This window comes from Hirundo rustica, chromosome 18 (assembly GCF_015227805.2).
Source record: "Hirundo rustica isolate bHirRus1 chromosome 18, bHirRus1.pri.v3, whole genome shotgun sequence".
Lineage (NCBI taxonomy): Eukaryota > Metazoa > Chordata > Aves > Passeriformes > Hirundinidae > Hirundo > Hirundo rustica.
Window position 1 is genome coordinate 1,707,364 of NC_053467.1, and position 27,378 is coordinate 1,734,741.

At 50.8% G+C, this 27,378-nt stretch overlaps 4 protein-coding genes across 5 annotated transcripts in view; 2 read left to right on the top strand and 2 right to left on the bottom strand.

The window, feature by feature from the left end:
* MAP2K4 (mitogen-activated protein kinase kinase 4) overlaps positions 1-5,228 on the bottom strand; it is a 64,967-nt gene extending 59,739 nt beyond the window's left edge. For both annotated transcript variants that reach the window (XM_040081864.2, XM_040081863.1), the window contains exon 1: positions 5,106-5,228. In XM_040081864.2, coding sequence (XP_039937798.1) covers positions 5,106-5,193 — 88 coding nt within the window. In that variant the 5' untranslated portion in view covers positions 5,194-5,228. The remainder of the gene's footprint in view (positions 1-5,105) is intronic.
* A 6,284-nt stretch (positions 5,229-11,512) lies between these two features.
* TMEM220 (transmembrane protein 220) lies at positions 11,513-16,245 on the top strand. Its single transcript, XM_040081741.2, has 6 exons — positions 11,513-11,601; positions 11,706-11,735; positions 12,831-12,891; positions 13,982-14,105; positions 14,443-14,502; positions 15,580-16,245. The coding sequence occupies exons 1-6, from the start codon at positions 11,530-11,532 to the stop codon at positions 15,710-15,712; spliced, it is 480 nt and encodes a 159-aa protein (XP_039937675.1). The 5' UTR covers positions 11,513-11,529; the 3' UTR covers positions 15,713-16,245.
* A 26-nt stretch (positions 16,246-16,271) lies between these two features.
* On the bottom strand, positions 16,272-18,910 carry ADPRM (ADP-ribose/CDP-alcohol diphosphatase, manganese dependent). Its single transcript, XM_040081742.1, has 3 exons — positions 18,352-18,910; positions 17,727-17,843; positions 16,272-17,413 (listed from the first exon to the last, which is right to left on the bottom strand). Exons 1-3 carry the CDS (start codon positions 18,902-18,904, stop codon positions 17,127-17,129), a joined length of 957 nt encoding a protein of 318 aa, XP_039937676.1. The 5' UTR covers positions 18,905-18,910; the 3' UTR covers positions 16,272-17,126.
* Positions 18,911-19,045: 135 nt separating this feature from the next.
* On the top strand, positions 19,046-26,077 carry LOC120760957 (protein SCO1 homolog, mitochondrial). The gene is made up of 6 exons (XM_040081743.2): positions 19,046-19,111; positions 19,197-19,287; positions 19,965-20,162; positions 21,021-21,113; positions 21,227-21,342; positions 22,400-26,077. Exons 2-6 carry the CDS (start codon positions 19,257-19,259, stop codon positions 22,526-22,528), a joined length of 567 nt encoding a protein of 188 aa, XP_039937677.1. The 5' UTR covers positions 19,046-19,111; positions 19,197-19,256; the 3' UTR covers positions 22,529-26,077.
* The last annotated feature ends 1,301 nt before the right edge of the window (positions 26,078-27,378 follow it).

Below are 27,378 nucleotides of genomic sequence, written 5' to 3' on the forward strand. Positions count from 1 at the left end.
ACATCACCAGCACCTTTCCAAGGCTGGTCCAAATCAGCGCACTTCAGCCTTTGAGAGGACGCCAGGAGCGTCACATCCATTCAGAGATTTTTATACCTTCTTTATAAACATCACTTCAGTGGAGCCTGGAGATAGATATTTCCTACCCACAGGGCAGAGCACGACACAAACACCCTGCACAGCTTCTTCTCCTCACACAGCTTTCCTTTCCAGTCTCCACAGGATAAAACAGGTAGTTGCTTCCTCCACAGGGAAGCAGACCTCCACATTTTCTTTCACGTAAAATCTTATCAAACCTAAATCCAATAGAAGACATTCAGCTTCAAAGCTGTGTGATGCTAAAAAGCTTTTTATGTGTGTTTGATACACGCAGAGCTTGATGTAGTTATACTAGATTCCTGTAAGTAACGCTTCACTGCATACACACAAATTTAATTTCAGGGACTCCTCACCAACATGAAGTTTGGAAAGTACACATTTTGGCTTTTTCTGCTTCCTCACAAACCTCATCTTTCTCTTGCAGCACAACTCTCATTTTGATGGGCAACAGTGTTTCACACCTCCTGGCTTCCTCAATTCCCTGTAAAATAACTGAAGAGGCCTCCCAGCATCTGAGGAGACTCACTAGCACTTCTGGGCTGCCCCTTTACCAACAAAACAGACATATCAAAACCATCAGTTGATTAACAGTAAAACAAAATAGAAAGCCAGAATGCAAACCCATATGCCTGCATACCAATACAACCCTACACACACAAGCTTAAGCCAAGACACAAACACAAAGCAGACACAGCCATTAAGGCCCATACAGGAATAAACTGGGGGCACAAATGATCTAAAATACACTAATTACTAAAACACACTGATTTGCTCAGCACACAGCTTTTATCATTCTTAACAAATGCCAATATGTCCAAGTAGACATACACCTGTCAATCTGCCAGAGTCAGCCTGCATCAGTGCTGTCTGCTAACACACACAGGTTTGATAATTCCACCGAGGGCAGGAGTGGGCAGGGGAGCAGCTCCAGTCACTCCATGCACTCACCCAGGCAGCCAGCAACAGAGGAGGACACAGGAACCACGGCATCTCTTACAGCATTCCCATCCTGAGCATCAGTCTGGTCACAGTGATGCCCACAAATGGTTTCAAGCAATATTCTGCTCCTGCCAGTGCTGTGTGTGGGAGCTGTGATTACTCCACTGACACAGTGTACATTTCACACCCACACCAAATTCACCTGACCACAGTGACTGACAAAGCCCCTCACGGTACCCACAAATTCTGTCACTACCCAAACATGAACAATTCCTGACCCCTCAAAGAGCTTCCCAGCAGCTCTTTTCTGCCAGGAAGAGAAAGGTACAGGAGAGAGTTTCCTTGTAAATAGGAACTGATCACACAATTTCAGTAAACCACTGATGTCGTGAATGGCACCCAAGGGTAAGAGAGAGACTCTAGTTCATCTCCTCATGCATTCAGACACCTTTCAACAACCTCCTTGTCCAGGCTCCTTGCCTCACACCCACAAAGGACTCTCTCAGCAGAGACAGACCTCCTCTGATTTTTTGCAAAAATGGCTGGAGTTGGGTGAAGAGGGCAAAGACATCAATGAGGGAGCAAACAGGACCACACATGTGATGGGAACTGAGAATCCTAAATTCTGCTTGAACCAGTCAGGAACTCCCACCCAACACATCTGAGCCATGATGAACACTCTGAGAAGACCCATAAAGTGGCCCTGCTTTGCTTTTTAAGGACACCAGAACACGCCAGGCACTGAGTATTTGGAGAAGTCCCAGCTGCCTCCAGTCTTCCTGAGCGCCCAATGCAGCTGAGCTGTTTCCATAACCATCAGTTATAAGTGGTTCCAGTTCTTCTTTGGCACTGTAGTTAGGATGAGTGACTCCACAGGTTGTAATTAGAATCCAAATTCTCCCTTTGCCTTGGAATAAACTACATTTCTAGATTTCATAGCACCATTCTTCAAATTATCATTTTCTGAGTAATATTAGCAGTAATGACTATTACTAATTTTGGCAATGAGAGAAACATAAAATTGCTCAAATTACAGTTTGAGTGCTGGCTTTTCCTTAAATCACTGTCGAAGGTATCCTACTTCCTACAGGATCGGTTTCCTCCACAAAACATCTAGGACACTAAATATCCAGGACTGTTCCTAAACTTTAACATTACACATGAGTAAGAACGACAACTCTTCACACCAGCAGTCACCAGTCAGACTTCAGTGTGCACGCAACAGACATTTAAAAAATCATGGAATAGGATCTGTTTTAATACTCAGAATTCCAGCTCTTTTTCTCCAAGCTGTGCCTTGAATGCAGCACCATGAACTGCACTGGCCAGGAGACTCTTTGGGAGGAAATGAAGCTCCAGGTCCTTTGGCATGGGCAGCTGATCCAGGTAGCCAAGAGAAGAAATGAGAGTGAAGCTGGGGCATGCAGAATAAGGGTGTAGAACAATAAAGCCTAAAGCAACCCCTTTCTTGATCACCAGGCTTGAGGGCCAAGGCTGCACAGTGAGCCCAGCACAAGGACAGGACAGTGTCACTTCACTTCTGTATTGTCACCTGGAGGACTTTAGTCTGTGTGCATCGAAAATGGTGTAGGACACAGAATTAAAACCATAACTGGGTGGCCTGCAGAGACCTTCTGGATCTGCCGCCCTTGCCCTGAACATCAATGTGATGGGCCTCAATTTCTCTGAAGACTTCTCCCGTGTACCAGCACCCTCCTAACTCTTCCCTACCCCCAGGCCCTGATGAATGCCCTGACAGCTGACACTTCTTATAAAACTGCCAGCCTTGACACCAAAACAGAAACCTCCCCTGCGAGGGACTCTCACCTCAGGAGAGCTTGCCCAAGCACATGGCCTCCGGGCAGGGTCTCCAAAAGCAACACACTGCTGTCCAGGAGAGCACTGCCACAGTCCTTGGGCAAGGCAGTCCCACCCTCTCCCACTCCCCTCCCAGCAACAGCTGCACAAGCCAGGTCAGAGTGTTTCTGAAAATTAACTGAGCAAAACTTTTTTTTTTTTTAAATATAATTACTTGTTTCCAGCTTAATGACTTCCCTGCTCCACCTTGTCATGCTGTTTAAGCCAATTAAATCAACACTGATGCAGTCCTACCTACTCTTCTCCCCATCCAGCAGTGCATTCCTGCACCTCCCTCGCTCCAGCGCCTGCCCAGCCCCACCACAAGCACAAGCTGGGATCCCACCTGCTCGGCACTTCTGTGGCGTTTTCTTTCTTCAGCTCAGCCTGCCTTGGCATCAGCAAGGCCACTGTGCATCTTGGAGAGCAGCCAGAGCTGCCCCAGCAGCCTGCACACCACCTGCAGCCACGTCCAGCCCCTTCCCATCCCACCCAGGTGGTGTGGCAGCACAGGTCCTCCTGGGATGGAGCTTCCTGCAGGTTCCAGGAACCATCACAGTCACAGCAACCTGCTGCTCCAGAGCCCAGCCAGGATCCCACACACAACTCCTCCTGGGACATCTAAATACTCCCCTGTTATCTCAGGAAAAACCAGCAGCACGTGGGCAGCATCACACTGGCCCATGGTCCTGAATCCATATTTAAACAGCCACTTTAAACCAGCTACAGCAGAACCAAGTGTCCTTCCTCCACTGGAGGAGCAGATGCTACATCACCACAAGCTCACAGGGCATCGCAGGTGCCAGGGTGCAAAACCAACTCTGAGCCTGGGAAGATACAGGCAATTCAGAGGAACGACTCAAACTCAAAAATGGGTCAGGTGGAAATACAGTGGGCAACACTGAGGGTTGTAAGTGCGCTACAAGAACAAGGGTTGCTCTTATTAAATCACAACTGCTTTGGCATATCATGGTCAAATTTTTAAACCACGCATTTAATTCACAAGGCCTGGGATTCTGCTTTTTGAAAGATGAGTAATCCTACCTTGACAAGGCCCAAAAGGTACCCAATCGTCCAGGCAGAGGAAGCTACAAGGAGCCAAAATTCACCTTTTTACTCCAAATATACCAAACTCTTCAGCTGAGCCATCAGTTCTCCGCCCAAACAAGTCCCCACAGTCTCAGCACAGTCCATACCAGGAGGAGAGAACACAGAATACAGCAAATAACTGCGACAAACATTATTTCACAACAGTACCTACACTTCTGTCACAGAGAGCACAACCTCTCCTTTCTTCCAGTCCCAAAGCAGGGTAAACTGCTTCTTCAATATTACCATCCCTGTATTTAATTAAAATAACGAAACAAACCAGCACTGTGCCACCTCAGCCTAATAAGGCCTAAAATGTTTTTCAAGCAGAGAGTATTTTTCAGTGGTCTAACTTTAAAGGAGAAATTCAAAGGGTTTGCTGAGGCCTTTCCGAAAAACAAACATCCACTGTTTTTGCAAGGCTGCTCAACCATCAACAAGTGCCGGTGGAAACCAACACGACCCGCTGCAGCACTGTAAATTTCCATCGGAACGGAACGGAACGAAACTGAACCGCAAGTTCGTGCTGAACTGATTTTACTTCCAATGTTCGTCTCGATGAAAGCACACACCGGAGGCGGAGGGCCGGCTGAGACCGCGGCTGGCCGGGGCAGTGCCGTGGTGCCGCAGCCCCGGCCCGGCCGCCCCGAGGAGCTCCCGCGGGCACGGGCCGCCCCCAGCGCTCTTCTCTCCGGCCGGCTCCCCGAGGGATGCTGCTGCAGCCGCGGCCTGCGGCGGTCAGCCCGGAGCGGCCGCAGAACCCTTCTCCGTCGGGAGAAGCCGGAGCCGCGTCCAGCCCGGCCTTTGTCCCGACGGCCGGGGCCGAGCTCCGGGCAGGCCCCGCGCCCCGGCGGGCAGGGCCAGGGCCGCGCTTCCTCCCGCCGAGCGCGCCGGGCGCGGCCGGGCCGCCAGCGGGGCAGGCCCGCAGCGGGGCCGCCGGAGCCGGGCCGAGCCGGAGCCGGGGCTTCCCGCGGGCAGCGCCGCTCCGCAGCCGCGGCCCAGCGCGGGGAGAGCCAGCCGGCAGCGCCCAGGGCTCCCCCGCGGCCCGGGCAGGGCGAGACCTGCGGCGGCTCCGGCCCGGCCCGGCCAGGCCCGGCGCTGCCCGGCCCGGCGGTGCTTACCCTGCATGCTGCTGCTGCTGCCGGCGGCGCCCGGCCCGGGCCCGCTCCCGCTCCCCCCGGAGCCGCCGCTGGGGCTGGGAGTCGCCATTGTGCGCGGAGCGGGAGCAGCGGCGGCGGCGCTGCGCAGGGCCCTCCCCGGCAGGGCAGGACACACGGCCCCGCCGCCCGTCCGCCCCCGGCTGGGGCCGCGAAACCCCTCCCCGCCGGGGCCCCGCGCCTGCGGCACCGCTGCGGCGGGGCGGAGGCGGCGCTGCCTCCCGCGGGGGGACGGGGCATCCCCGGGCGGTCCTGCGGATCCGCTCCTGCTCCCTGGGGCCGGGGGACATCGCCCGCGGCCGGTCAGGGGACCCCGCACGGCGCTCGGCCCCGCCGGCCCTTCCGTCGGCGGCGCACGGTCATCTGCCGTCCTGTCTCACATCCCCTCGGGGGCCGGCAGCCGGCCCGAGCAGCTTTATCGCGTTTCCCCTCTTCACCCTGGGGTTAGGACTTCTCCTACACAGGCAGCCCCTTGCAAACTTCTCCCGACTCCCTGGTAGACCACAGGGCACGACTCCTTGCCGTGCTTTTCCTGGACACCCATGATATCAGCCTCTTCCTGCCACCATCAGTCTCCCCCTCTTTTTTTACCCCTCTTGGCCACTGCTGTCCATGCCAGCACATGGTTTCTGGCCGTTCCTCTTAACTGCAGCAAACCCACACTGATAGTCACATAGGGGCAGCACATAACTGTGAATTAGAGCAGAGAAATTGTTGCCCCAGAGCTGTGGGCCCTCTCCAGCCTGCTGCATGACATAAGGGAGTCCCTTCACCTACAGGAGGCCTTGTGTCCTCATCTTTGTGGTAGAAACAATACTGACCCTCTTTATGAATGGAGATGGGCTGAGGAAAGAGCTGGATGTCCCATGTACTGGAAGTATGAGGGCTCTTTCCCTGCTGCTCCATTGCCCAGGTCACCATGGAGGTGATAATACAGCCCTGAACATACACTGGAAGTGCCTCCAGGAGCTGCAAACCATCACCCTTTGTACAAGGGCAGTGGGAGAGGAGGCTGGGGCATGAGCTGCCTCTCCATGCCTTCTTTCTTTCTTCTTTCTCTCCCAGTTCAGCTTATATTGATTCCTCTGGCCTCATGATAAGGCCAAGATTTTCTTTCCTATGTTCTGAACTTAGGAAAGCATCTTCTTCCATCCTAGAGCCTTTTGGTTTTCCTGCTCAGTTGTTGGGGTGTCAGGGAGACAGGCTGGAATAGTCCCTGGGGCACAGAGGAAGCCCAGCCTTCTGCCCAAACCCTGCTCTGCAGGGAACAGCTCACACTGCTGAGCTCACCTTTGCCAGGAAGTGGGAGAAGAGGTCAGAACTAGTCCTGACCATCTCCATTTCTGCTCCCAGCTCCTGATAGTCCAGCAAATTCACCTCCCTCCCTGCCAAGGATGCAGCTTTCTTTTGCCTTGGGGAACACCATAACCCCTCACATGAGCCAAAATCCCAGTAACCTCTTTGCAGGGTTTGAACTTAGGTGGGAAGCAAAGGAAGAGCTTTGGCTAAAAACAGCTGCCAGGTGAATGAGTGAAGAGTAGTTTATGTATTAATGCAGTGGTTTCACGTTCGTCAAATTCTGGTTGCTAAATTTAGTGTAGTGGTCTTAGCGCTCACTCTTTTTCTTTGGGAGAGAGACTAGGAGAAAAGCAAAGCAGGCTCAAGCTTAAAAATGAACAAATAGTTTTATTAACACACACTAAAAGAATGGAAAAGGAAAGTTTGGGGAAAAAAACTAAAACAAAACAGAATGAAACTTCAAAAACACTCTCTCTCTCCAAACTGTTAACTTTCTCGCAAAACAACACAGAGACAAACCTTGTAAGTTTCTGTCAGTTTCACCTGGCTGAAAATTACAAGACTATTTGAAAACAGTCTTTCATCGATTGCTTAGGAGAAGAGTCTGTCTTAGAGTGATGGATCTCACTGACAACCTGGAGCAGTGCTCTTGTGGGTTTTTTAACTGTCACAAAAACAGGCGCCCGGGGGAACCTGCCTTTGTGACCCTTTCCATTAGCAGTTTCTCAAGCTGCATATATATATACATACATACGTACGTACACACAGGGCTTCTTTCTTTCTTTCTTTCTTTTTCCCAAAATGCTCCCAAGCCAGTTGGCAATTAAACCACTTTCTCTTACCAGCAAAGTTGTCTTAAATGTTAAGAGTTAAACTTCTTTGGGGGAGGCAGGGGCAGAAGGTGCACTTTGAGTCCTGACATAAAAAACATTCCCCTCCCTAGTTCCACATCTTTCCTTGCTCTTCCCTGTTTTGGTTAAGCCTTCTCTTCTGCATTAACCCCTGAGGGCAGGTCTAGGGTTGGCACCTTGGCTTTGATGCAGAAACCCAGTGCCTACTGGCAAACACTGGCACAAGCTGACTTCCACTTCTGCTGTGTGCCACCTACATGTGCTTTGCTTACAATTAGCTAAAGTCATACTTTCACCTCACTGCAAATCTGGGAGGATCAACAATACCCGTTCTGACACGTTTGTGAAACCTTTCCTTAAAGACCTCCAGTGATGGGGATTGTGCCATTCCCTAGCAATCTGTTCTGACACACATCCTAACATCGTCCAAAAGCCTAACTTCAGGGGTATTTTTTTTAAATTTCAAATCCTTTATATCCTGCCCTGTTCACTATGGCCATAGCCTTCTTCAAAATCACCCCTTGAGCACTCAGTGATGTGCACTGATGAACTGCAATGTTTCCCTTCTTGCCCTTGCCTCAGCTTTCTCTTCTACATGTTACATCAATTCACTTCATTCGGCATTTCTTCCTGTTTTCTATGCCTCCCAGCATTCTCAGTGACCTCCTTTGATGTTTTCTCTGTCCGTCTGCATTTTTTGAAGTAAAGCATCCCTAGCTAGGCATACTACCCCAGCTTGCCTTGGAGGCTACAGCTCACATGCTCCAGGATGGCATTTGCCTTTTCCATTGCTGGTGCTCAGTTTGCTCTACATTACACTGTGGACTCTATTTTTTTTTTTTGTTTGTTTGGTTGGTTGGTTGGTTTTGTTTGCTTGTTTGTTGTTTGGTTTGGGTTTTTTTCTGAAAACTGTATCTACCCATTTCCCTCACCTAAACCTGTGTTGCTCACTGCTCATAAAAGTAATGCTGGAATTTGTACTTGTTGAATATTGCCCTGTAGATTGCAGGGCATTTCTCCATCTCGTGCTGAATCCTGTTGTCTTTGCTGTCCTCAGCAGTCTGGAGTAATTAGCAGGTTTAATAAGGCAGTCATGGATGTTAACCATCCAGGCTGTTAACTGAAGTAATTAAAAAGATCTGGCATCAGAATGGACCCCTGCAAAAATCCTCTGAATATGTCCTTCCATTTTGACAAACACTGATAATTAGTACTTGAGGTACAATGACCTCACCAGTTTTACACTCACCATGCCCTTATATCTTCTTAAGAAGGGGTCAGGACAGCCAATGTTAGAATCCTTCCTGAAGTCAACATATGTGACATCTGTTACTTATCACTTTACTCCTAAAACATTGTGCCACACCAGGATATGAGAGGGGTTTGTCAGCATTTTTTCCTGATGTGCCCTTCTCTCTGCAACCAGGACATCATCCACCCCTTATTCTGTACTATTTACATCATGCCTGGATCTTATACTTTTATATATGTGTTATATACATATATTTTCATATAACTCTACGTGAGCACAGCTGTTATTTCAGTAGTCACTGGCCATCCGCACCGAGACGTCTGTTGAGTTCAGTTAGTCCATGACTGGTGTATCTGGAGCAGTCTCTACTGATTGTCCATGGTAACTATGATATAGACTGGCACTGGAATTCAACAATCAATATTTCATGTGAAATTCAACATTACAGACTGTTCTCACCCAAAAATCAAATCCCTTTGAGGTATGTATCTTTCCCTGTCCCTCTGCATTACTCATCTGGTGCACCCAGGTCCTTGAGCAAAAACAATCCCAGCGATGTGTTTGCCTTTGCTTCAGGAGTGTGTCCTCTGAAGCTGGTCAATCAGGGAGCACGGGGCTGCTCCCCTTCTCAGGAAGGTGGCCCCATGCTTCCCTAGGCCCTGAACCCTTCACCTGCCCACCCAGAGCCTTTTAATCACTTTTGATCCGATCTAAACCAATCTATGACCGTTCATGACACAAGGATGGACCATTATGAAATGGGACACTGTGATGGGTGACTCTGGCTGTGTCGTAGTAACATCTCTGGTACAGCCTCTTGAGAAATGTCCTGGCTCTCAGTATCACAGCTTGGCTGCAGGGCCCATCCCTGCTGCGTCTGTTCTTTACAGGCGGAGTTGTCGCAGCGAAGATAATCCCAGACTGCTCTGGGGTGAGTCGAAGATCCAGAGAGTCATCAGGACGGATGATGTTTTGCCTAACACTGAGGAACGAGTAGCTCAAGTTCGACGCAAGGATACTGAAGGTTCTTGGCCTCCCTCTCATGGGAGAAGTCAGTATTGCCTTCTGCCGACAAAGCCTCCTGAGTCCCTGCAGCGGGTGGTTGGAGGAAGTGCTCAGGGTGGTTGGTAAAGCTTTAAAGTGAACAGCCACGACCTTTTCTTTGAGATAAGCACACCCAGCACTGAAAGACCTTTTTATTTTTAAGGCTTGTTACAGCCTGATTGCTTTTGAATTCCATTTAGCTCAGCTGGCCAGAGCATGATGCTAACGTGAACATTGTGGGTTTGATCCCCATACAAGCCATCCGCTCAAGAGCTGGACTCTGTGATCCTCATGGGTCCCTTCCAGCTCAGAATATTGTGTGATTCTGTGAATTAGAGCAGTAAAGAACGCCACAGCTGGTAAACCAATCCCTCCTTCCTACCCTCAGGAGAGACAGAGAGTCACTTGCCTTCCCTTGCTCTTTTGTCGCTGAACTTTGGTCACTCGCAGGATTGCCAAACCTTCCATGCCATGCCTCCAAAATGCCCATTAGAAGCTGCTTTCTGCCAGCCCAGCCTTCCCTTCCCCTCAGCAGAGCTCTGTCCCACGTCACGCAGGGTCCTGGATGTGTCTCTCCAGCTGTTCCTCTGCTTCCTTCCCAGTCTCTATCAGCTTCTCTCATCTGCTCTCTCTCCCCTCCTGACTGTGCAGCCTAATAGATGTCAAGGAGCAGCCCAGCCGTGACAGAAACTAGGTGGGCTGTGCAAATTTGCACAATAACTTGTGATCAGACAAATTAAAGAGCCAAAGTCTTCATCACAGATTAATTTTCATTTTGAAGATCGGCTAGTATGGTTGGAAAAAAAAAAACAAGCAGTGACTCATAATTTTGTTTCCCTCACAAAAAAGGACTGGTGTGCCTGAAAAGCTTGGCTGCTTTTATTTTCCTATCATATTATGCTAATAATTATTATGCAAATGGAAGACATGCTGTCTCTTACATTCTTCTTACACTTTTTATCACCCCTGTTGCTTTTCAATCCCTGACATTTCCATTTTCTAGCCCAAAATGTCTTCCCCTCTGTTAGAAAATACATTCAAGAGCCTATCCTTGACCTGGAAACAAGGCATGAAGGTGATTCATTACTAGACCCCTGCTTCTTTTGAGGTGAGGGGCAGGAAGTCTCACAAAGATAACTCATACTTCTCTGTGGCTTTATTTGCCGTAATTTCATCTCTTGCAACCTGCTCAAGGAAAGACTCAGTTAAAAATAAGCTGAGAATTAATCCTTTCCACAAATGTGGACACATTTATGTGTTGTCCACACGACAGTTCAGCAAGACCTGATTCTGTTGGGTGCTGAGGGAACCGTATGATGTTGATACTGAAATCAGTGGGAGACATGATCTCACAGAGGCTCAGTTTTGGTAAATATCACATTTCTAAAGGATCCATTTTCAATTCATCACTTATTACCACTTTTCATCATAAATGATCAGTGAACGATGGCACAATGCTATTCTTCTGAGCAACACCCTTTTTGGGTCCCCAGACTACACAAAATGACTGAATGTCTTAAACATAAAACTAATTCTGAACCATTACAAAAAAAAAAAAAAAAAAAAATTACAGGATGGTTTGGGTTGGAAGCAGCCTTAAAACTCATCCCATTTAGCCCCCTGCAATGGCAGGGACACCTTCCAGTATTGTTCCAAGCCCTGTCCAGCCTGGCTTTGGACGCTTCCAGGGATTCAGGGGCAGCCACAGCTGCTCCGGGCACCCTGTGCCAGGACCTCGCGTCCCTCGCAGTATCGCCGTGCTGACCGCCTCGCTATCGGGATCGGGACCGGGATGGGGGTCGGGATCGGAGCCAGGACCGAGATCGGGACCGGGATGGGGATCGGGGCCGGGATAGGGACCGGGAGAGGGACCGGGGCCGGGATCGGGGCCGGCTCTCGCCCGCCTCCCGCCCCTCTGTCCCGCCTCCCGGCCGCCCCGGCCATGGCGGAGCTTCTGTGGCGGCTCTGCAATCTCTTCATGGCCGCCTTCTTCGGGCTGGCGGCCGCCGTGCAGGTGAGGCCGGGGCTCCCGTCCCGTCCCCTCCGCTCCCCTCCCGCGGAGCGCGGCCCCGGCCGGGCCGGCGGCTGCGGGCTCTCAGTGCGCTCCTCCCGCTGCAGGTCAACGACCCCGACGCGGGGCTGTGGACGGTGAGTACGGGCCGCCCTTCCCTTCCCTTCCCTTCCCTTCCCTTCCCTTCCCTTCCCTTCCCTTCCCTTCCCTTCCCTTCCCTTCCCTTCCCTTCCCTTCCCTTCCCTTCCCTTCCCTTCCCTTCCCTTCCCTTCCCTTCCCTTCCCTTCCCTTCCCTTCCCTTCCCTTCCCTTCCCCTTCCCCTTCCCCTTCCCCTTCCCCTTCCCCTTCCCCTTCCCCTTCCCCTTCCCCTTCCCCTTCCCCTTCCCCTTCCCCTTCCCCTTCCCCTTCCCTTCCCTTCCCCTTCGGCACCTCCTGCCCCGGAGGTCCCGGCGGCGCCAGCCCCGCTCCGCTTATGCCCGTCCGATCCGGGGTCGCCGGAGGAAACGTCCCGGCTTCCAGCTGAAGAGCGGACGGGCGCCGGGAAAACGATGTCTACTGCAGCGACGGCTGGAATGCCACCGTGCTTCCAGGATCGGCCTCATTTCACCCCAGATCTGCGCTTGCCTGTGCGGAGCATCCCGCGCTGCTCCCGCTCCTCCTGCCCCGCTGTGCCCGTGGTGCTGTGCTCGCCCTGAGTCACCCGCGGAGCCGCTCAGCTGGGGCTCCTCGGGAAACAGGGGGCGAACCCCGCTCCTGTGCCCGTGCTGCCCCGGGCCTGCGCTGGGAGCTGCGGGCAGACGGGCACGGGGTGTGCGTGTGCCACAGGAGCTGCTGGCTGGGCAGGGGCTGTGCCCTGGGGAGCGTGAGCCCCCTGAGAGCGGTACCAGAGCCGGGGAGAACTCCCCAGAGGGGGTGGATTTGGGGCAGGACCATGTCCCGTCAGTGCTTTCCCTGGAGGATCAGGATTCAGGGAAAAGGTAGGGCAGCCAGCAGGGGTAAGCCGGGAGCAGAGGAACACGGGCTGGCTGTGGGCTGATGGCCCGGGATTCTGGGTGGTGATGGTGAAGATGAGCGCTAGCATTGCTAGGGCATGCCGGAGGAAGAGGGACCGGGATGTGCTCTGTGCCTCTGACAAACTGCTGCAAAGGGGAGAAGTGCTGCTGTGGCTGGGCGCTTCTGCTTCCTGACCCTGCTAAGTTTTGCAACCGAGTAGATTTATATGTCATTAACAGGTTGTCTACTTAGTGCCAGCTGCCCTGACACTGCTTGTCAGCATCAACCCTTCAATAACAGGTATGATACTGGTGTGCAAAACAGTCTCTGCTCAAATTTTGCCCTCAAAAGGTGGTTTTTTTCCATTTTTATTTTTTTAATTGAACCGCACATTAAAATCAGGCTGTGTGGAAACACATCCTACTCCCTTCTGAGGGCATAAAGCTGCAGGGCCTGTTTCTACAGAAGCTGATCATTGCTTTAGTGTTGGTGGCTGGGCATGCTGCAGGTGACGAGAGGAGCCCAGCAGAAAGCCCAGCTGGGATGGACTTGCCTTTACACCCCAATTCCAGCTCAAAGCCTTCTGGAGCAGAAGCCTGGGAGCCTGTTCTGAGCCTGGCTCTGTGTTGACCTTAGCACTTTAATTCACTTTGTTTCGTTGTTGTAAATCTGTGTTTTTGTTTATCTACCTCGTGCAAGAGCATCTGAGCTTTGCACAGTTCTGTGAAAGGCTAAAGGTCTAGTTCAGTGCCTGGTATTGCAGCAATGGGCAGCAGCAGGAACATTCAAAGGCTGTGTTTCCAACACTGTTTACTGTGGGGCTAACAGCAGTTTGGAGGATCATTCCCATCAGATTTGTTTCAGGTCTTCAGAATACAGTTAAGATCTTTGTATTTAATTCAGTGGAAATAATTTAAGGCTATTTTATATACAAAAAGTGACTGTATCTGTTTTGGATGAATACTCACACTAAATAAAATCACACTCAAAAAAGAAAACCTTCAGGAGTGCACGGTATTGTCACAAATTACACTATTGCAGTCTCTTGTCATTCTGGACACCTTAAGCATATCAACTGGCAGCATTCCTAAGTTCAGAACTCATGAGGGTTGGTTGCTTATGGTTTTGAATATTTCAGTGGAGGTTTACTGTGTAATAGTGGCATAATGGCATTTGTCTGATCAAGAGAATCTGCACGTTAAGCTCATAATTAGGGTCTTCCTTGTGCCAAGATCTGTGGAAACAGAAAGATTATAATAGCACAACTTTTGTAAAACTGCAGGTTTATGTAAATTCACCAAAGGGCATTTTGCCGTTCATGTCTGTAGGAGAACCAGGTGGGTTTATTCATGCTTCATGATAATGACTGACAGTCTATTTTTTTCCCCAGACAATGGTGTTTGGAGGAGCCTCTGTGACCTTCATTCTGCTGGCTGTGTTGTTGGGACCGTTGCCTTGGCTTGCTCTTTGTTTGCTTACGCTCAAGGAAACATTTTTCATGAAGAGGAAGGCAGGTGAGCAGTGGGTTTTACTTGCTCCCACCCAAATCCAGCTCTCCAGGTCATCTCCTCTTGGTGTTGCCTTCCAATACTTTACTTCCTGGGCTGTTGTAGTAAATGCTGTTGGTCCAGAGGAATCAGACCAAAGAGGAGGGACCATAATGCTCCAAACCAGTGATTCCTTGGACACAGGGAAGTGAACAGTCATCACTTCCCTGATTTGTAAATACCTTTATAATTATAATCCTAGCAAAATATATGACTTCTCCAAAGGAGCAGCCACTACTGGATTGGAGGCAAAATTTCTATACTTTGTGTTATTTTCAGATCTGTTTTTTGCTTGGCTTTTTAGAGAGTTGTTTGGTCTGGTGATTATTACAATATGGATGAGTCTTTGTCGCAGTTCAGCAAAGTAAGTTTCGTTTTCTCTTTTTTTTATATTCCATTCCAATACTCACATTTAGTGACTAGCTCCTTGAAAACACACAGTTGATTTTGGCAGCTTATTTTGCTGTTTCATGTCACCCTCTGAACCTTCCAGATGCCCAGCTGGTGCTACAGCCTGGAGGATCTTGCACAGATAAAAGTTGGGGCAGCGGGGGAATGCAAGGCTACATGAAACACTTTTTCTGGCCCCCTGCCATAATAGGGACATTTTCCCTTTGCTTAGGGTGGTGGTTTTTTTTTTGTTTTTTTTTTTTTTTTTTGGTTTTTTTTTGTTTTTTTTTTTAATTCCAACTAGTTTCTGTAGCCTGAGTTGTCAGAAAATTCTTTGTGACTCTCCTGTTAAAGACATCCAGAGGAGCCCTATTAAAGTGGCCAAAGGCTCTCTGCTGTCTTTCCAGCTGCAGGCAGATGTGAATGTTTTGTGGTAGCTGTAGCAGTGGCCAGGAAGGCCAAGGACATCCAGCCATGGTGTGAGCAGGATGAGGACAGGGCCTGTCCCCTGTGCTGGCACTGCTGAGACACCTCCAGTCCTGGGGTCAGGTTTGGGCACCTCACTTCAAAAACAACTTTGAGGGACTGGAGCGTGTCCAGGGAAGGGAACAGAGTTGGGAAAGGGTCTGGAGCACCAGGAGTCACCGAGGGAGCTGGAGTGGCTCAATCTGGAGAAAAGGAGGCTCAGGGGGACCTTTTCACTCTCTACAGCTCCCTGACAGAAGGGTGTAGCCAGGCGGGCTCTGCTCCCAGAGAACAAGGGACAGGACCAGAGAACACAGCCTCAAGCTATGCCAGGGGAGGTTGAAATTAGATCCGAGGGAAAATTCCTTCACTGAAAACGTGGTCAAGCATTGGCACAGGCTGCCCAGGGAGGTGGTGGAGTCTCCATTCCTGGAAAAAAAAAATGACTGGATGTGGCACTGCACCATAGGGTCTAGTGGGCATGGTGGTATGCAGTCCAAGGTTGGACTTGATGATTGTGGAGGTCGTTTTCAACCTTACAGATTCAGTGGTTTGAGGTAGCTCTGTTGGATTTGTTCTGTTACAGGAGTCCTCTGAGAGGAGTTCGCTTGGTTGCTGCAGTTGTTGTTGCCCTCTTCCCCTTTGTTTCGTGGCTGTACATTTATGTCAACAAAGACATGCGAGAGTCTTGGCCAACACACTGCAAAACCGTGATTTAATTGGGTGGGAGAAAGTCTACAGTAACTGTGCTGACTGTACTTGCCTTTGTTTTTGGTGCTTAACAAAAGGTGAGTGTCAGTTTGATAGGACCCAAGAATATCTGGCTGCTTCCAGCAGTGCCAGTTGAGATTGGGTAAAATGTTGAGGAACACCCTCAAATCTGAGTGGGGAAATTATCTATGGCAACTGTTCACCTTGCTGGTTCTTACATTTTCCAAGCACCATTGATCTAATGTCTATTCTGATGGTATATTCAAGATATCATTGCATCCCTGGATCACTCTCCCATCACCTCACAGATTGGGAAATTACTGTTCTGTAACATAAGGGACAAGTAAAACAAATACTGTTTTAATAAATGACTATTTACAGCCATAGAACTTTCAAAAATGTGCCTGGATAATCCATTTCAGATTTACTGGAAAACTGAGCAGTCTGTATTTCTGTCCCGTGCTAAAATAATTTGTAGAATATATCTGAAAAAATTATTTTTGCTATTATCTTGAAGTGAAAGCCACTGTTTTATTGAATAATAAACACTATTTTTTAAAAGAAAACTCAATGAAGGCTTCTGTATCTTTTTATTTTCTGGAATATGCGTACACAAGCCTGTCACCAGCAGATATGGACTCTGTCACAACCCTGCTGCTCACCTAATTTTTCTTGGAAAGCAGGACCCACGCAGCAGCAAGCATGTCCCACTATTCATCCTGCAGAAGGAAGCACAGGTGGATACCCTGGACTCAGGAACTGGCTGGGACAGAGCCAGGGCAGCTCCAGGTGTAACACACAGCACCTTTCTTCAGATGGGTGTCAGAGCTCAGGCTCTCAGCACTGCTGCAGGTGATCCCAGCTGTGCACACACAGCCCGAGTATCTGCAGAATTCCGTGCTGCAGCGCAGATGGGCTCCATTCTCCTTAGGCTCAGCTTTTTCTGAGGATTACTTTAGTCTTTTAAAGCAATGTTGGAAGACTGAATTAGGCTACAGGCTGGATACATTCTGCCAGACATGAGACCTTACTGTAATGTTCACAGAAAATAAATAAACAGAGAAGTGGCTGGGCAGGTACAACTCTGCATGCTTTAATGCACACTGAGAGAACAGCAGTGGAGCTTTTTTTGGTTTGCATCTTTTCACAGTAGCAATCCAGTCTGGATTGGGCGTTTGAAATCAACCTTCTGCATTTGAGTATATTTATTTCAATTACTGGCCTTCTCTATTCTCCAAAAAGAAATAAGGTGCTTTCTTACAGAAACACAATTTCTAAAATTCTGTAGCCAAGAGAAAAAAACGCCTGAGCTAAAGCAATAAGGATCAGCCATGCACAGCTTTCTAAAAGCAAACAGCTGAATCTCCTACGTTTTTGTCCGAGTCCTTCCTGAAGAAGAGCAATCTGTATTTGCCTGGTATTTCAGAAAGGCATAACTCTGTCGGGAATCCTGCCGCTCCCCTTCAGTATCATTTTATCCTCGTAGATGTGAACAGTTCCGAAGGCGTTGCTCTCCGGGGGCGTCTCGATCACGCCCTCCAAGGTGAGGTGATGAACTCCGTGCGAGTCCAGGCAGTAGGCGCCGTCGTGCAGGTGCCCTGCCAGGACGCACACCACGCACCGGTGCGCGTGGATCACTGACAGCGCAGCCTCGTAATTCCACGCCAGGCAAACCCCATTGGAAGCGCAGGGATGAATGGGCACGTGAGCTGCGGTGCAGAGGGAAAGGAATAAAGAGAGTGTAACGAATCTGCCTCATTGCTGGGAAGTTCAGCCACCCAACAGTACAGACAGCTCACCCCCAGAGTGAGGCATGGTTGCTCTTCTGCTCTTTCACGGGTTCTACCTGTCCCTCACCAGACCAACTGCATGTTTTCCACAGCTAATATACACAGGCTAGCTAACTTTTTTTTTCCCCCCCACATATTTCCATGGAATATAGGGGTTGGAACTAGATTAGCTTTAAGGGCCCTTCCAACACAAACCATTCTGATCTATTTATCCCCCTCCATATCCACCTACCCGTAACTATAACTTTTTCTTGGTTTTCATCAGAGAACTTGAGGACTTCATCGAACCACTCCAGCTGGGCTTGGCTAAATCCTCCATTAAATGCTACAAAATGAGGTTCTTTGAGCCCTGCAATGAAGAAGAAGGTTAGGCACAAATGCATACACCTCCCATGGCCCCTCTATTTGCCTCATGTAAATCTACTGATGGTTGGTTTACTCTCAGAACCGTAGGGGGTTGGGGTTTTTTTTCCATTTCTTGGATCAAAACTCCAGCCCCCTTGCACAAAGGTGAAGATTATTCGTTAGTGTTTTCGGGAGTTTCGGTCACACTACACAAACAAGGTTTCCACTGCTGGATGTCCCCCCGGCGTGGGATAGGGTGGGCACGACTCGTTGCTCTGCGTGATATTCCGATCCCGCAGGGCACAGAGCACGGCACAGCCCCAGCCCAGAGGCACCGCGGGTGTACGGGGGAGCATCTCCCGTGCCCGCCTGGAGCCGCACTGACGGCACGGAGGCGGCGAGGTGGGCAGCAACGGGGCAGATGCTCGAACCCCTGGCGTCCCGCTGTCAGCACCGGCAGCTCCGGACAGCGAAGGTTCGGCCGCCCGTGCCCCTTGCCGAGCCGGAGATACCTTCAGGGCTGTTGAGGTCATCGTTGGGGTTCTTCTCCCGCAGCACCCTCAGGGCCACCTGGTAGCGGGCGCTGCCGGGGTCGGCGCCCAGGGTGCTCACGTCGTAGGAGTCGAGCACGACGAGGCGGAGCCGCGGCGCGGGGCTGCAGTGATAAGCGTGGCACTCCCGGTCCGCCGGCCCGTCCGAGCCCCCCGCGGGCCGGCTGTACAGCCCGGTGTGCACCAGCCGGGCCCGGCTGAAGTTGTAGAGCTCGTGGTTGCCCCAGGCGTGGTGCACCGGCACCGAGAGCTGCCCCAGGACCTCCAGCACCTGCCGCAAGGCGCTCTCGGCCTCGCCGCGCCGCGCGTTCTGCCCGTCGATGCTATCGCCCAGCTGCAGCACGAAGTCTATCGGCGGGCTCTCGCCGCCCCACGCCCGCACCGCCTCCCGCAGCAAGCGCAGGCTGTTGCGGTAGTAGCGCCGCCGGCAGCCGCCGAAGTCGTGCCCGTCCTCCGCGTCCGCGAACTGGATGTCAGCGACCACCCCGAAGGCGAGGCGCGGCGCCGCCTGCATGGCGGCCTCGGGCGGGGCGGAAGGGGCGGGCCGGGCGGCGGGAACATGGCGGGGGCGGCGCGGCTCTGGCTGCTGCGGGCCCGAGCGGGGCTGTGGCCGCTGTCGGGCCCGGCGGTGCGGGGCCGGGCGGTGCTGCCCGCTCCCCTCAGCCGCCCGCTGTCGCAGCCGCCGCCGGGCCGCGGGCCGCGGGCGGGCGCGCAGAGGCGGGTGAGTGAGGGAGGGAGGGAGCGCGGGCGGGCCGGGCCGCTCCCGTGCGCTGAGCGCTCACCGAGCAAACCCCTTGTCCCCGCAGCTCCTGTCGTGGCGGTCGCTGGCGGCCACCGTGGTGCTGGGCGGGGGGCTGCTGGCCGGCATGAAGGTGATGAAGCGGCTCAAGGAGGAGAGTGAGTGCGGGCTGCGGGAGGAGCGCCGGGGGTGCCGCGTTTCGTGTGCGGGCGAAGCAGTTTTCCCGTTTAGATGATGTGGGTTTTGCATTCAGATGTATTTTATCTGCTTGGGCGGCATCCTCGCTGTACCCTTGGTGGCTGTGTTGACGGAAGTGCCGCAGAAGATTTAGAGAAGTTAAAAGCGATTCAAGGTTCAGCGTTTTAAAGTTCCTGCGTTGCCGTAGTTGTGTTCGGCCCCACGCTGTGCCAGCCTGCGCGGCGCAGACACGGAGCTGGGTGATGTGAGCTCCTTGGGTTCCTGCTGTGCCGCCCATGAGCTTTGCCCTCTCCCGCAGGAACTGCCCGCACATTTCCTTTTCGTGGATTTACTGTTGAAAACAGAGGTATTGCAGCTTTTCGGTCTTCAGCAGATGCCGGTTTCACTGTTTCACAGCAGGCCAGATACCTGTCTTTATTTTTCTCTTTTTAAACAAAAATGCGGTCCAGTAACAATGAAAGTCGTGTCTCAAAGGAATTTAGTGATATATTTGATGTTGTCCAAAAGCACGTGAATGTCGGGTTTCTGTGTGGTTGGATCTTGACGTGACCCTGAGCAGTGGCTGCTCCCAGGGCTTGCCTGGGAAGCGTTGTGCACTGTGCCATGGGTGTGTTTGATTCCCGCTTGTGTCTTGTAGAACTGGAGAGGGAACGCAACCGAGGCATTGGGAAGCCGCTGCTGGGAGGGCCCTTCTCGCTCGTGAGCCATGAGGGACAGCCCAGGACCAGCAAGGACTACATTGGCCAGTGGGTGCTGATCTACTTTGGCTTCACTCACTGCCCTGACATCTGTCCTGATGAACTGGAGAAAATGATTGCAGTGGTAGACGAAATTGGTATGGGAATTCAGTTGGCGTAGGGGTCAGTAAACAGGGATTTTTTTGGGGTAGGTCAGGTTTATTCTGATAAAATACCGCAGATGGTGATAACTGGTAATGTTTTTTTGGTTTTTGGTTTTTTAAAATGCTGCTGGCTATTATTCGGTAATTGAATTAATTGCTAAGGGGTACATAGATCGATACCTAATGTCACTAGGGTCTGACGTGACAGCACTGCAGGGGACTTGGGAATAAAAAGAGAGTGGCAGGGTACAGGAAATACATTGCATTGTATTTTTGCCAAGAAGTGACTGTGAGGTATGTTAGGATTTTTTTCTGTCTGTTTTGCTCATCTCTATGAGATTCTCTCCTGAAGCAGAGTGCCTGTGCTGTGGAATGGAGGGAGGAGGAAGGCTCTGTGTTAGCTGTGTTTTCTTAGCCTGCAGGCCTTGAAGAATTACTGGGGAGGGTTAATAATAACCTAGCATGGGGGAGATCAGACCAAAGTGAAAGCTTTGCCTGGAGTGTGAAGAAAAGAGCCTGGATTGTGTTTTCATGTTTCCTCCACCATCCTGGCGTGCTTTCCTTGTGTCAGTCACTGTTCCAACACATGCATCACACCACAGCATCCTCTGCAGCAGAGCCAGTCTGTCATCGCTCCTGAGCAGGGCAGGGCCTCTGACACAGACACAGAGCATTGCATCTCATGGCATTTGCTTCCTTCACAAATTACGTGGATAAAGCTGCACAAAATGGTCTCTTTTTAGTCACTCGGGGTGGGCTTGGATTGGTGTTACATGGCTGTGAGCTTCTTGAAGGAAGATGAGAGGTGATACCTGGTTCTCTAAAATAAATAATAAATTGTTAATGTCACAGATCGAATTCCATCTTTGCCTAATCTGACCCCACTCTTCATCACCATCGATCCTGAGAGGGACAACCAAGAAGCCATTGCCAGATATGTTAAAGGTATTCCTGCTTTCTCCCTCCGTGTCTCACAGCATGCAGAGCAGAGCGCTGAAAAGGAGCCTCTGGAAGGAATTCTTTTCACTAAAATGTGTAAATGTCTTCTTTCTGTCTAGAATTTTCTCCAAAGCTGGTGGGATTGACTGGTAGCAAGGCACAGATTGACCAAGTGGCTAAAGCATACCGTGTGTACTACAGCGAAGGGCCCAAGGATGAGGACAATGATTACATAGTAAGTAAAAGGAGCCTTTGCTTGCTGAAGGACTCTGTGTAAGAGCAGCATGTACATTTTAAAACCAGCTGTTGGATCTTTACTGAAGTCCCATGTACAGTGGTATGTTAAGCTGGCAGAACCACAATGCCCTCCTACAGGCTCAGAACCATACCAAAGTGTGTTCTAAACAATCCCAGAAATGCAGACAGTAGCACAGGAACTAGCAAGCCCAGCAATAGTCGAATTTCTTTCTGATCTGTGACATATTTGACTGGCCCTTTTCCTGTGTGCTCCAAAGTCACTGTGATTTCTCATTTCTGAGGCAGCTGAACTCAGAGCACAGCTGTATTTCAGCCCTGAGCAGTCATGGCTTCCAGCAGCGGAACTCCGTGTCTTTGCTGAGAACGGTGTTCTCGTGGTTAGGTGCAGACAGCACTTGCAGCGTCATTTAAATAAATCTGCAGTGGAGTTAATTTCGATATAAATCCAATAGGAATATCCGGATGTGCATGAGTGAGGCTGCTTCAGTGCGCCGGCAGGGAGCGCCGCTGTCCCGCATGTCCCTGCATCCCACTGCTGATCCCGATCCCGCATGTCCCTGCATCCCACTGCTGATCCCGATCCCGCATGTCCCTGCATCCCACTGCTGATCCCGATCCCGCATGTCCCTGCATCCCACTGCTGATCCCAGTCCCGCATGTCCCTGCATCCCACTGCTGATCCCGATCCCGCATGTCCCTGCATCCCACTGCTGATCCCAGTCCCGCATGTCCCTGCATCCCACTGCTGATCCCAGTCCCGCGTGTCCCTGCATCCCACTGCTGATCCCGATCCCGCATGTCCCTGCATCCCACTGCTGATCCTGATCCCGCATGTCCCTGCATCCCACTGCTCATCCTGATCCTGCATTTCCCTGTATCCCACTGCTGATCCCAATCCCACATTTCCCTGTATCCCACTGCTGGTCCCGATCCCGCATTTCCCTGTATCCCACTGCTGGTCCCGATCCCCCATTTCCCTTCTGAGCTGAGATTCTGTGGTCTCTCTTCCCAAGCCACGCTGTGCTCTCTTGCAGGTGGATCACACAATAATTATGTACCTCATCGGCCCCGATGGGGACTTTGTGGACTACTATGGCCAGAATAAGAGGAGCGCTGAGATTTCGGCTTCTATCGCTGCACACATGAGAAAATACAGATCCTAAAACAGAAGCTCTTCAAGGATTGCTGTGAATGTCACCTGTGGGCTTGGCTGTGACTGGACATTGGAGTTAAAGCAGGAGCACACAAGTGTAACATCCTGCCAAGCAGGTCTCCTTTCTTCCTAATAAGAAGGGCATCCGTGTTTCTGCAAATTCTCATTACCAAAAATCCCTACAGAGCCTTCCCCATGGATGTAATTTCCAACAAGATCTTGGGTACAGAATGAAATTTGGGACTTCTCTGAAACATTGTTGGGAGCAAAGGATAGAAAGCACTTTTCACTTGGGAAGAACGTGTGTGCTGCTGGTAAAATATTGCTGGTAAAAAAAAAAAAAAAAATTGCTGATCTGGCAAGGCATCAGCAAGAACAGTGACTGCAGGAGAATTACTTGATGCAAAGCCACGGGGCCATGGCGTTCTCAGAGGAGCTCTGCCCTCTGGTTTCTCTGCACTGTTTTGCCTTCTGGGAGAGGCAGTTGCACTATGAAAAGCAGGGGAGCCTTAAGAGTGCTTCTTTACCCAGGGTAAGAAGGTGAAGAGCGCTGAAAGCACCGACAGCTTCCACACATGGGACCAGCCCTGTAGCGTGCCTGATCATTTCACCTGAATGCAGAAATTAAATGTATTTTTCTGGTGATTTTTTTCCCAGGTGAACACTGTTCACTCATAAGGAAAATTGGATTGCAAAGAGGTTTTTTCTTCTGGTGCGAATGATGGTCTGTGTAGTTGCTTTGCTTGTGCTGTGCTGAGAGGGGAGGTGGGGAGGTGGAAGGGGGCTGTGTCCATGCACAGGGCTGGCAATCAGATACATTTTATGCAGAGCAGCATTTGAAAATAAAGATTGATTTGTATAGGCAATACGTATTTTTATTTCCTTAGGTTTTACTAGAGTATCAACAGAACTTTGCATACTGGTCAAACTTCATATTCTTGCTCTGCTTTCCTTCTTTTTAGAAAGCAGTATTTATTTCTAGTCATGCACATCAGGAGCTGAATGTGCTTTTTTAAGCTGGACCTCAGAGAATGGCCCACACGAGACAAATCAGAGCAATTCTTGGTGTGAGTTCCAGAGTCTTAGATGTTCCTGCAGGTAGCACTGGTGTTTTCCTGAGTGTGGGGGTTTGGAGAGAATGTTCCCATCTGAGGGAAGGTGCAAAGCCTGGGGAAATTTCTGTCTTTCCAAAACCATGAAAAACAGTAAACTTTACTTGTTTCAGAGCAGTGACATCTCTCGTGCATTTTTACATATATTGGATATTTGCTCTTTTCCGTGGGTTTCACCTGCAGGTCTGTATTGATTTGATCCCTTGTGATTTGTTTGTGTTTGTGGAACCCTCAGGGCCCATCTCTGCCCCATCTCCTACCATCCTGTGGCTGTGCTCTGCACAGCAGCCTTTGTCTGCCCTTCCCAAGGTCTCTGCTGTCACATCAGGCCTGTATTTTAAATATTGCAGCAGTGCATTAGGGCCAAATACCTTTTCTGCACAGAGGACAGTCTGCAAAATCATGATTGTATGAAGCGGTGGTAAGTAAAAATAAAACAAATTAGTTAGAGGCGGCTGCTCAGAAGAAAGAATTGTGTTACAGCTGAGCCAAGTTAAAGCAGAATTTGGACAAGGCGAACCTCTGTCCTGAGGCTTTGCAAAATCAGCACATGATCTGCAGCATGGGAAGAGTCACCTGTTACACTGAATTCTCTAAAGCTCATTTGCAGCTGACTCGAACTACAGAGACGAATACAGGATTCCTGTCTTCTCCCAAATGTTTTGGCAGCGGTGTCGTGTCCTTTTACCTTGTTTTCCTGTGCCCTGAAAGGCAGAACCAGCTGACCCAGGATGCTTCTGGCAGACTGGGGGGAGTGTGGCAAAGGCCCAGAAGGATTTCAGATGGAGTGACAAGTCCCTTGCCTCATGGCTGCTTTTTTTCAGCCTCCCAATTTGACCATGCCCATCACTTTTCCCGTGGCTTTTCCAGGAGGGAGGCCTTTTGAAAGTGAAGAATTTTATTTTTGTTGTTGTGGTTGGCTGTGGGGTTTTGTTCTTTGGCATTTGTGTTTTTTTCTTTATTTGGAGTTTTGTTTGTTGATAAAAAACCCAAAAACTATGTTTAGGCAAGTGTTAGGATTTCCCTGTCCTGTTCAGTGACAGCAGGGAGCACAGATTTGTTCCCTGTGTATTTAGGAGGCCCAGGGGTTGTGCTGAGTGCTCACTGGGAGGAGGCAGAGCTGGTCAAGGACGGGAAGAGAACGTGCTGGGGGTGCTTGGAAACACTTTGTCGGTGGATATTCAGTATTTTTCCAGTCCAGAATTAGAAATGAAGCAGACTCCCTCTGTACTCACCGTACCCATATTCCCTGTATCCCCAGGTGCAGTGCCCAGCCCGCAGGGAGGGAGCTCAGCTCTGGCAGGGCAGGTTTGGGCTCCTCTCTGGGGGCTGTGCTGGGTGCTGGTGTGGGGCCGAGCAGAGCCAGGCTGCCCGAGTGGATCTCCTCTCTGGAAACTTCACCTGGTTTCATTTGGGAACCGGATTTGTTGGAGTCTGGTGCTGCGCAAGGTGAACCTGTGTTCCCCAAGGGACCCCTGGGACCCCCTCAGGCAGGGGGAGAACAGAGCAGAGTCCTGGCAGAGGCCGATCTGCAGAGCTCTGCTGCGTTTGCCCGCAGCACACCCAGCGCTGGCTATTTGTCCCGGAAAATACCAGTGGAGAGCAGCATCTCCTCTGAGGGGCTGACATCCACAGCCCCAGCTGAAGAGCTGCTGCCATCCCAGGCTGGGGACCAGTGACGAGATGTCTGAGGAATGAGGATCGGCTCCGTTTGTCTACCCAAGGAAGGCAGCACATTCCTCCTGTGCCGCCTGCACAGCCCATGGAGGAGCTTAATGAATGAGCAAAGCCACACGGGTGAAGCTTGGCTGTTTTAGGGATGCTCTCAGCACCAGCATGGGCAGAATCAGGGCCTGAAGAGGTGCTTAAACAACTGTAAAACCCCTGTGTTGCATTTTCAGTCCAGATCGTGGAAAGACTCAGATAAGAAGGACGCTCGGGAGGTCTGGGGTGCAACCTCCTGCTGCAGTCACCCACAGCCGCCTCATCCTTGTGCACAGCCTGAGGAAGAAAGCAAGTCTTGGGTCAAGGTCACGTGTGGCCACAGATGCTGTTGCTCTTTCTCCCCTTCTCCAGTGCCTTTGAGGATAATTTGAATTTTCTGAGCCTTTTCTCCCTTCATCCTACTTGCATGGTCCCAGCAGCGACCCAGCATTCTGGAGATGTGCTCCCATCAGCCCACAGCCAGGATCTGGGATGAATGAAGGATTGTTGCTATATTTTATTAGCTTTCTGTCAATGTTTACATTTTGTAGTGGAATCTTCTCAGGCTTGTAACATAAACAAGTTGACATTTACATTCCTCTCTGATGAGGGACAGCTGATTGACTTCTAGCCTGGCCAGTGGTGTGGGGAGGTGGTAACCTTGTTCTCCAACCCCTGGTCATTGTCCAGAATCTATATAAGCAAAGTAATCTAAATAAAGTTACCCTTCTTTTGCCTTGAAATCAGAGTGTGAGTGTCATTTCTCTTCGTATCCTCTAGCGACAAAGGATCTCATGTGCTCTTCAGCGACCTGCAGGACGGAGCTGAGGCTGAGCAGAGTTGGGCTCTTCACCACCTCTCTGCAAACCAGTTTGTGCTTTCAGTCAGGTAGAACAAGCGGTGCACGGACAGCTGAGGAGTCAAACAGCCGGGAACAGCCTGTCCCAAGGCACTTGAGGTTGCTTGTTGCAGCCAAGGCTTCCCAGCCCCTGCTGCTGAAGCAGTGTACTCACCTGGAGCTCCCAGGAGCTGTAGCTCCAGTGCAGTGTGTGCTGGGGCTGCTCAGGAGCTCCCCAGCCTTGGGGCAGTGAGTCTGCACTCAGGGAAGCAGATGTGCTGGTCTGTGCTGCAGGGGGAATGGCCACAGTCCTTACTTTAGACGTGAACTGACAAGCCCCTCGGTTTTGCTGGACTGCTCTTAGGTTTGGTGGCCTAAAAGGAAAGGCAAAAAGCTGACTGTGTCCTGTAAGAGAATTTTAAAATTTGATTTGGTTCAGTTGGAAACTGATTTTTTTAAAGGAAGTTATGCTGGTGGTGGAGTGTCTAGCCCCTGACTTCTAGCAGCTCTACATCAGTTGTATGTGTTGCTGGGAGTGTGAAGAGTTGTGCTGGGGAGACCTGGGCAGGAACGGTTGCACCTGTCTCTGTGCAAGAGCCAGCTCATTCCATGTTTTAAGCTGTGTATTACTAGTTTAATAAAGCAGGTTCCTTCAGCGTGCCAGGGAACTTACTCAGCTGCAGCTTACAAAACCTCCTTGTTCTCCCGAAGTTCTTTGTGCAAAAATAGATAGACACCAACCAGTAAATCCACCTTTAATTTGTGGGGGTATATTGAGCTATGAGTGTGCCCTTTTCTGAATGAAGGGCAGCAGTGAAAGCTCCCTGGCAGCACCAGGATGGGATGAGAGAGCCTTGCAAGGCAATGCGGCTCGTGGTGACAGCACCCTCATGACCTTCACCTCAGGACAGCTCCGCAGTGATGCTGGCAGCACAGAGCAGCAGATGTACCTGCAGCTGCCACGGGTCATTGCTCAGTGCCACTTGTTTTCCTGCACTCTGCTCCCACCTGGGCACCTGGACCAGCAAGAGAAAACCGGGACAGTGGTTCTCTGCCTGAGGGTTCTCTTTGTTCTGCTTCCACAGCGGGGTGTGGGGACTTTACCAGCCATGGTGTGGCCAGCAGGAGCAGGACAGTGACCATTCCCCTGTGCTGGCACTGCTGAGGCACCTTGGGTGCTCTGTCCTGTTCTGGGCCCCTCCTGAC

Coding starts and splice junctions, on each gene's coding strand:
- TMEM220 (XM_040081741.2), top strand. CDS start 11,530: ATGGCGGAGCTTCTGTGGCGGCTCTGCAATCTCTTCATGGCCGCCTTC. Junction 11,602..11,705: donor GGCTGGCGGCCGCCGTGCAG/GTGAGGCCGGGG, acceptor CTCCCGCTGCAG/GTCAACGACCCCGACGCGGG. Junction 12,892..13,981: donor CATCAACCCTTCAATAACAG/GTATGATACTGG, acceptor TTTTTTCCCCAG/ACAATGGTGTTTGGAGGAGC.
- ADPRM (XM_040081742.1), bottom strand. CDS start 18,904: ATGCAGGCGGCGCCGCGCCTCGCCTTCGGGGTGGTCGCTGACATCCAG. Junction 17,844..18,351: donor TGACCTCAACAGCCCTGAAG/GTATCTCCGGCT, acceptor TCTTCATTGCAG/GGCTCAAAGAACCTCATTTT. Junction 17,414..17,726: donor AGAAAAAGTTATAGTTACGG/GTAGGTGGATAT, acceptor TCTGCACCGCAG/CTCACGTGCCCATTCATCCC.
- LOC120760957 (XM_040081743.2), top strand. CDS start 19,257: ATGAAGGTGATGAAGCGGCTCAAGGAGGAGA. Junction 20,163..21,020: donor TGCAGTGGTAGACGAAATTG/GTATGGGAATTC, acceptor TTAATGTCACAG/ATCGAATTCCATCTTTGCCT. Junction 21,114..21,226: donor CATTGCCAGATATGTTAAAG/GTATTCCTGCTT, acceptor CTTTCTGTCTAG/AATTTTCTCCAAAGCTGGTG.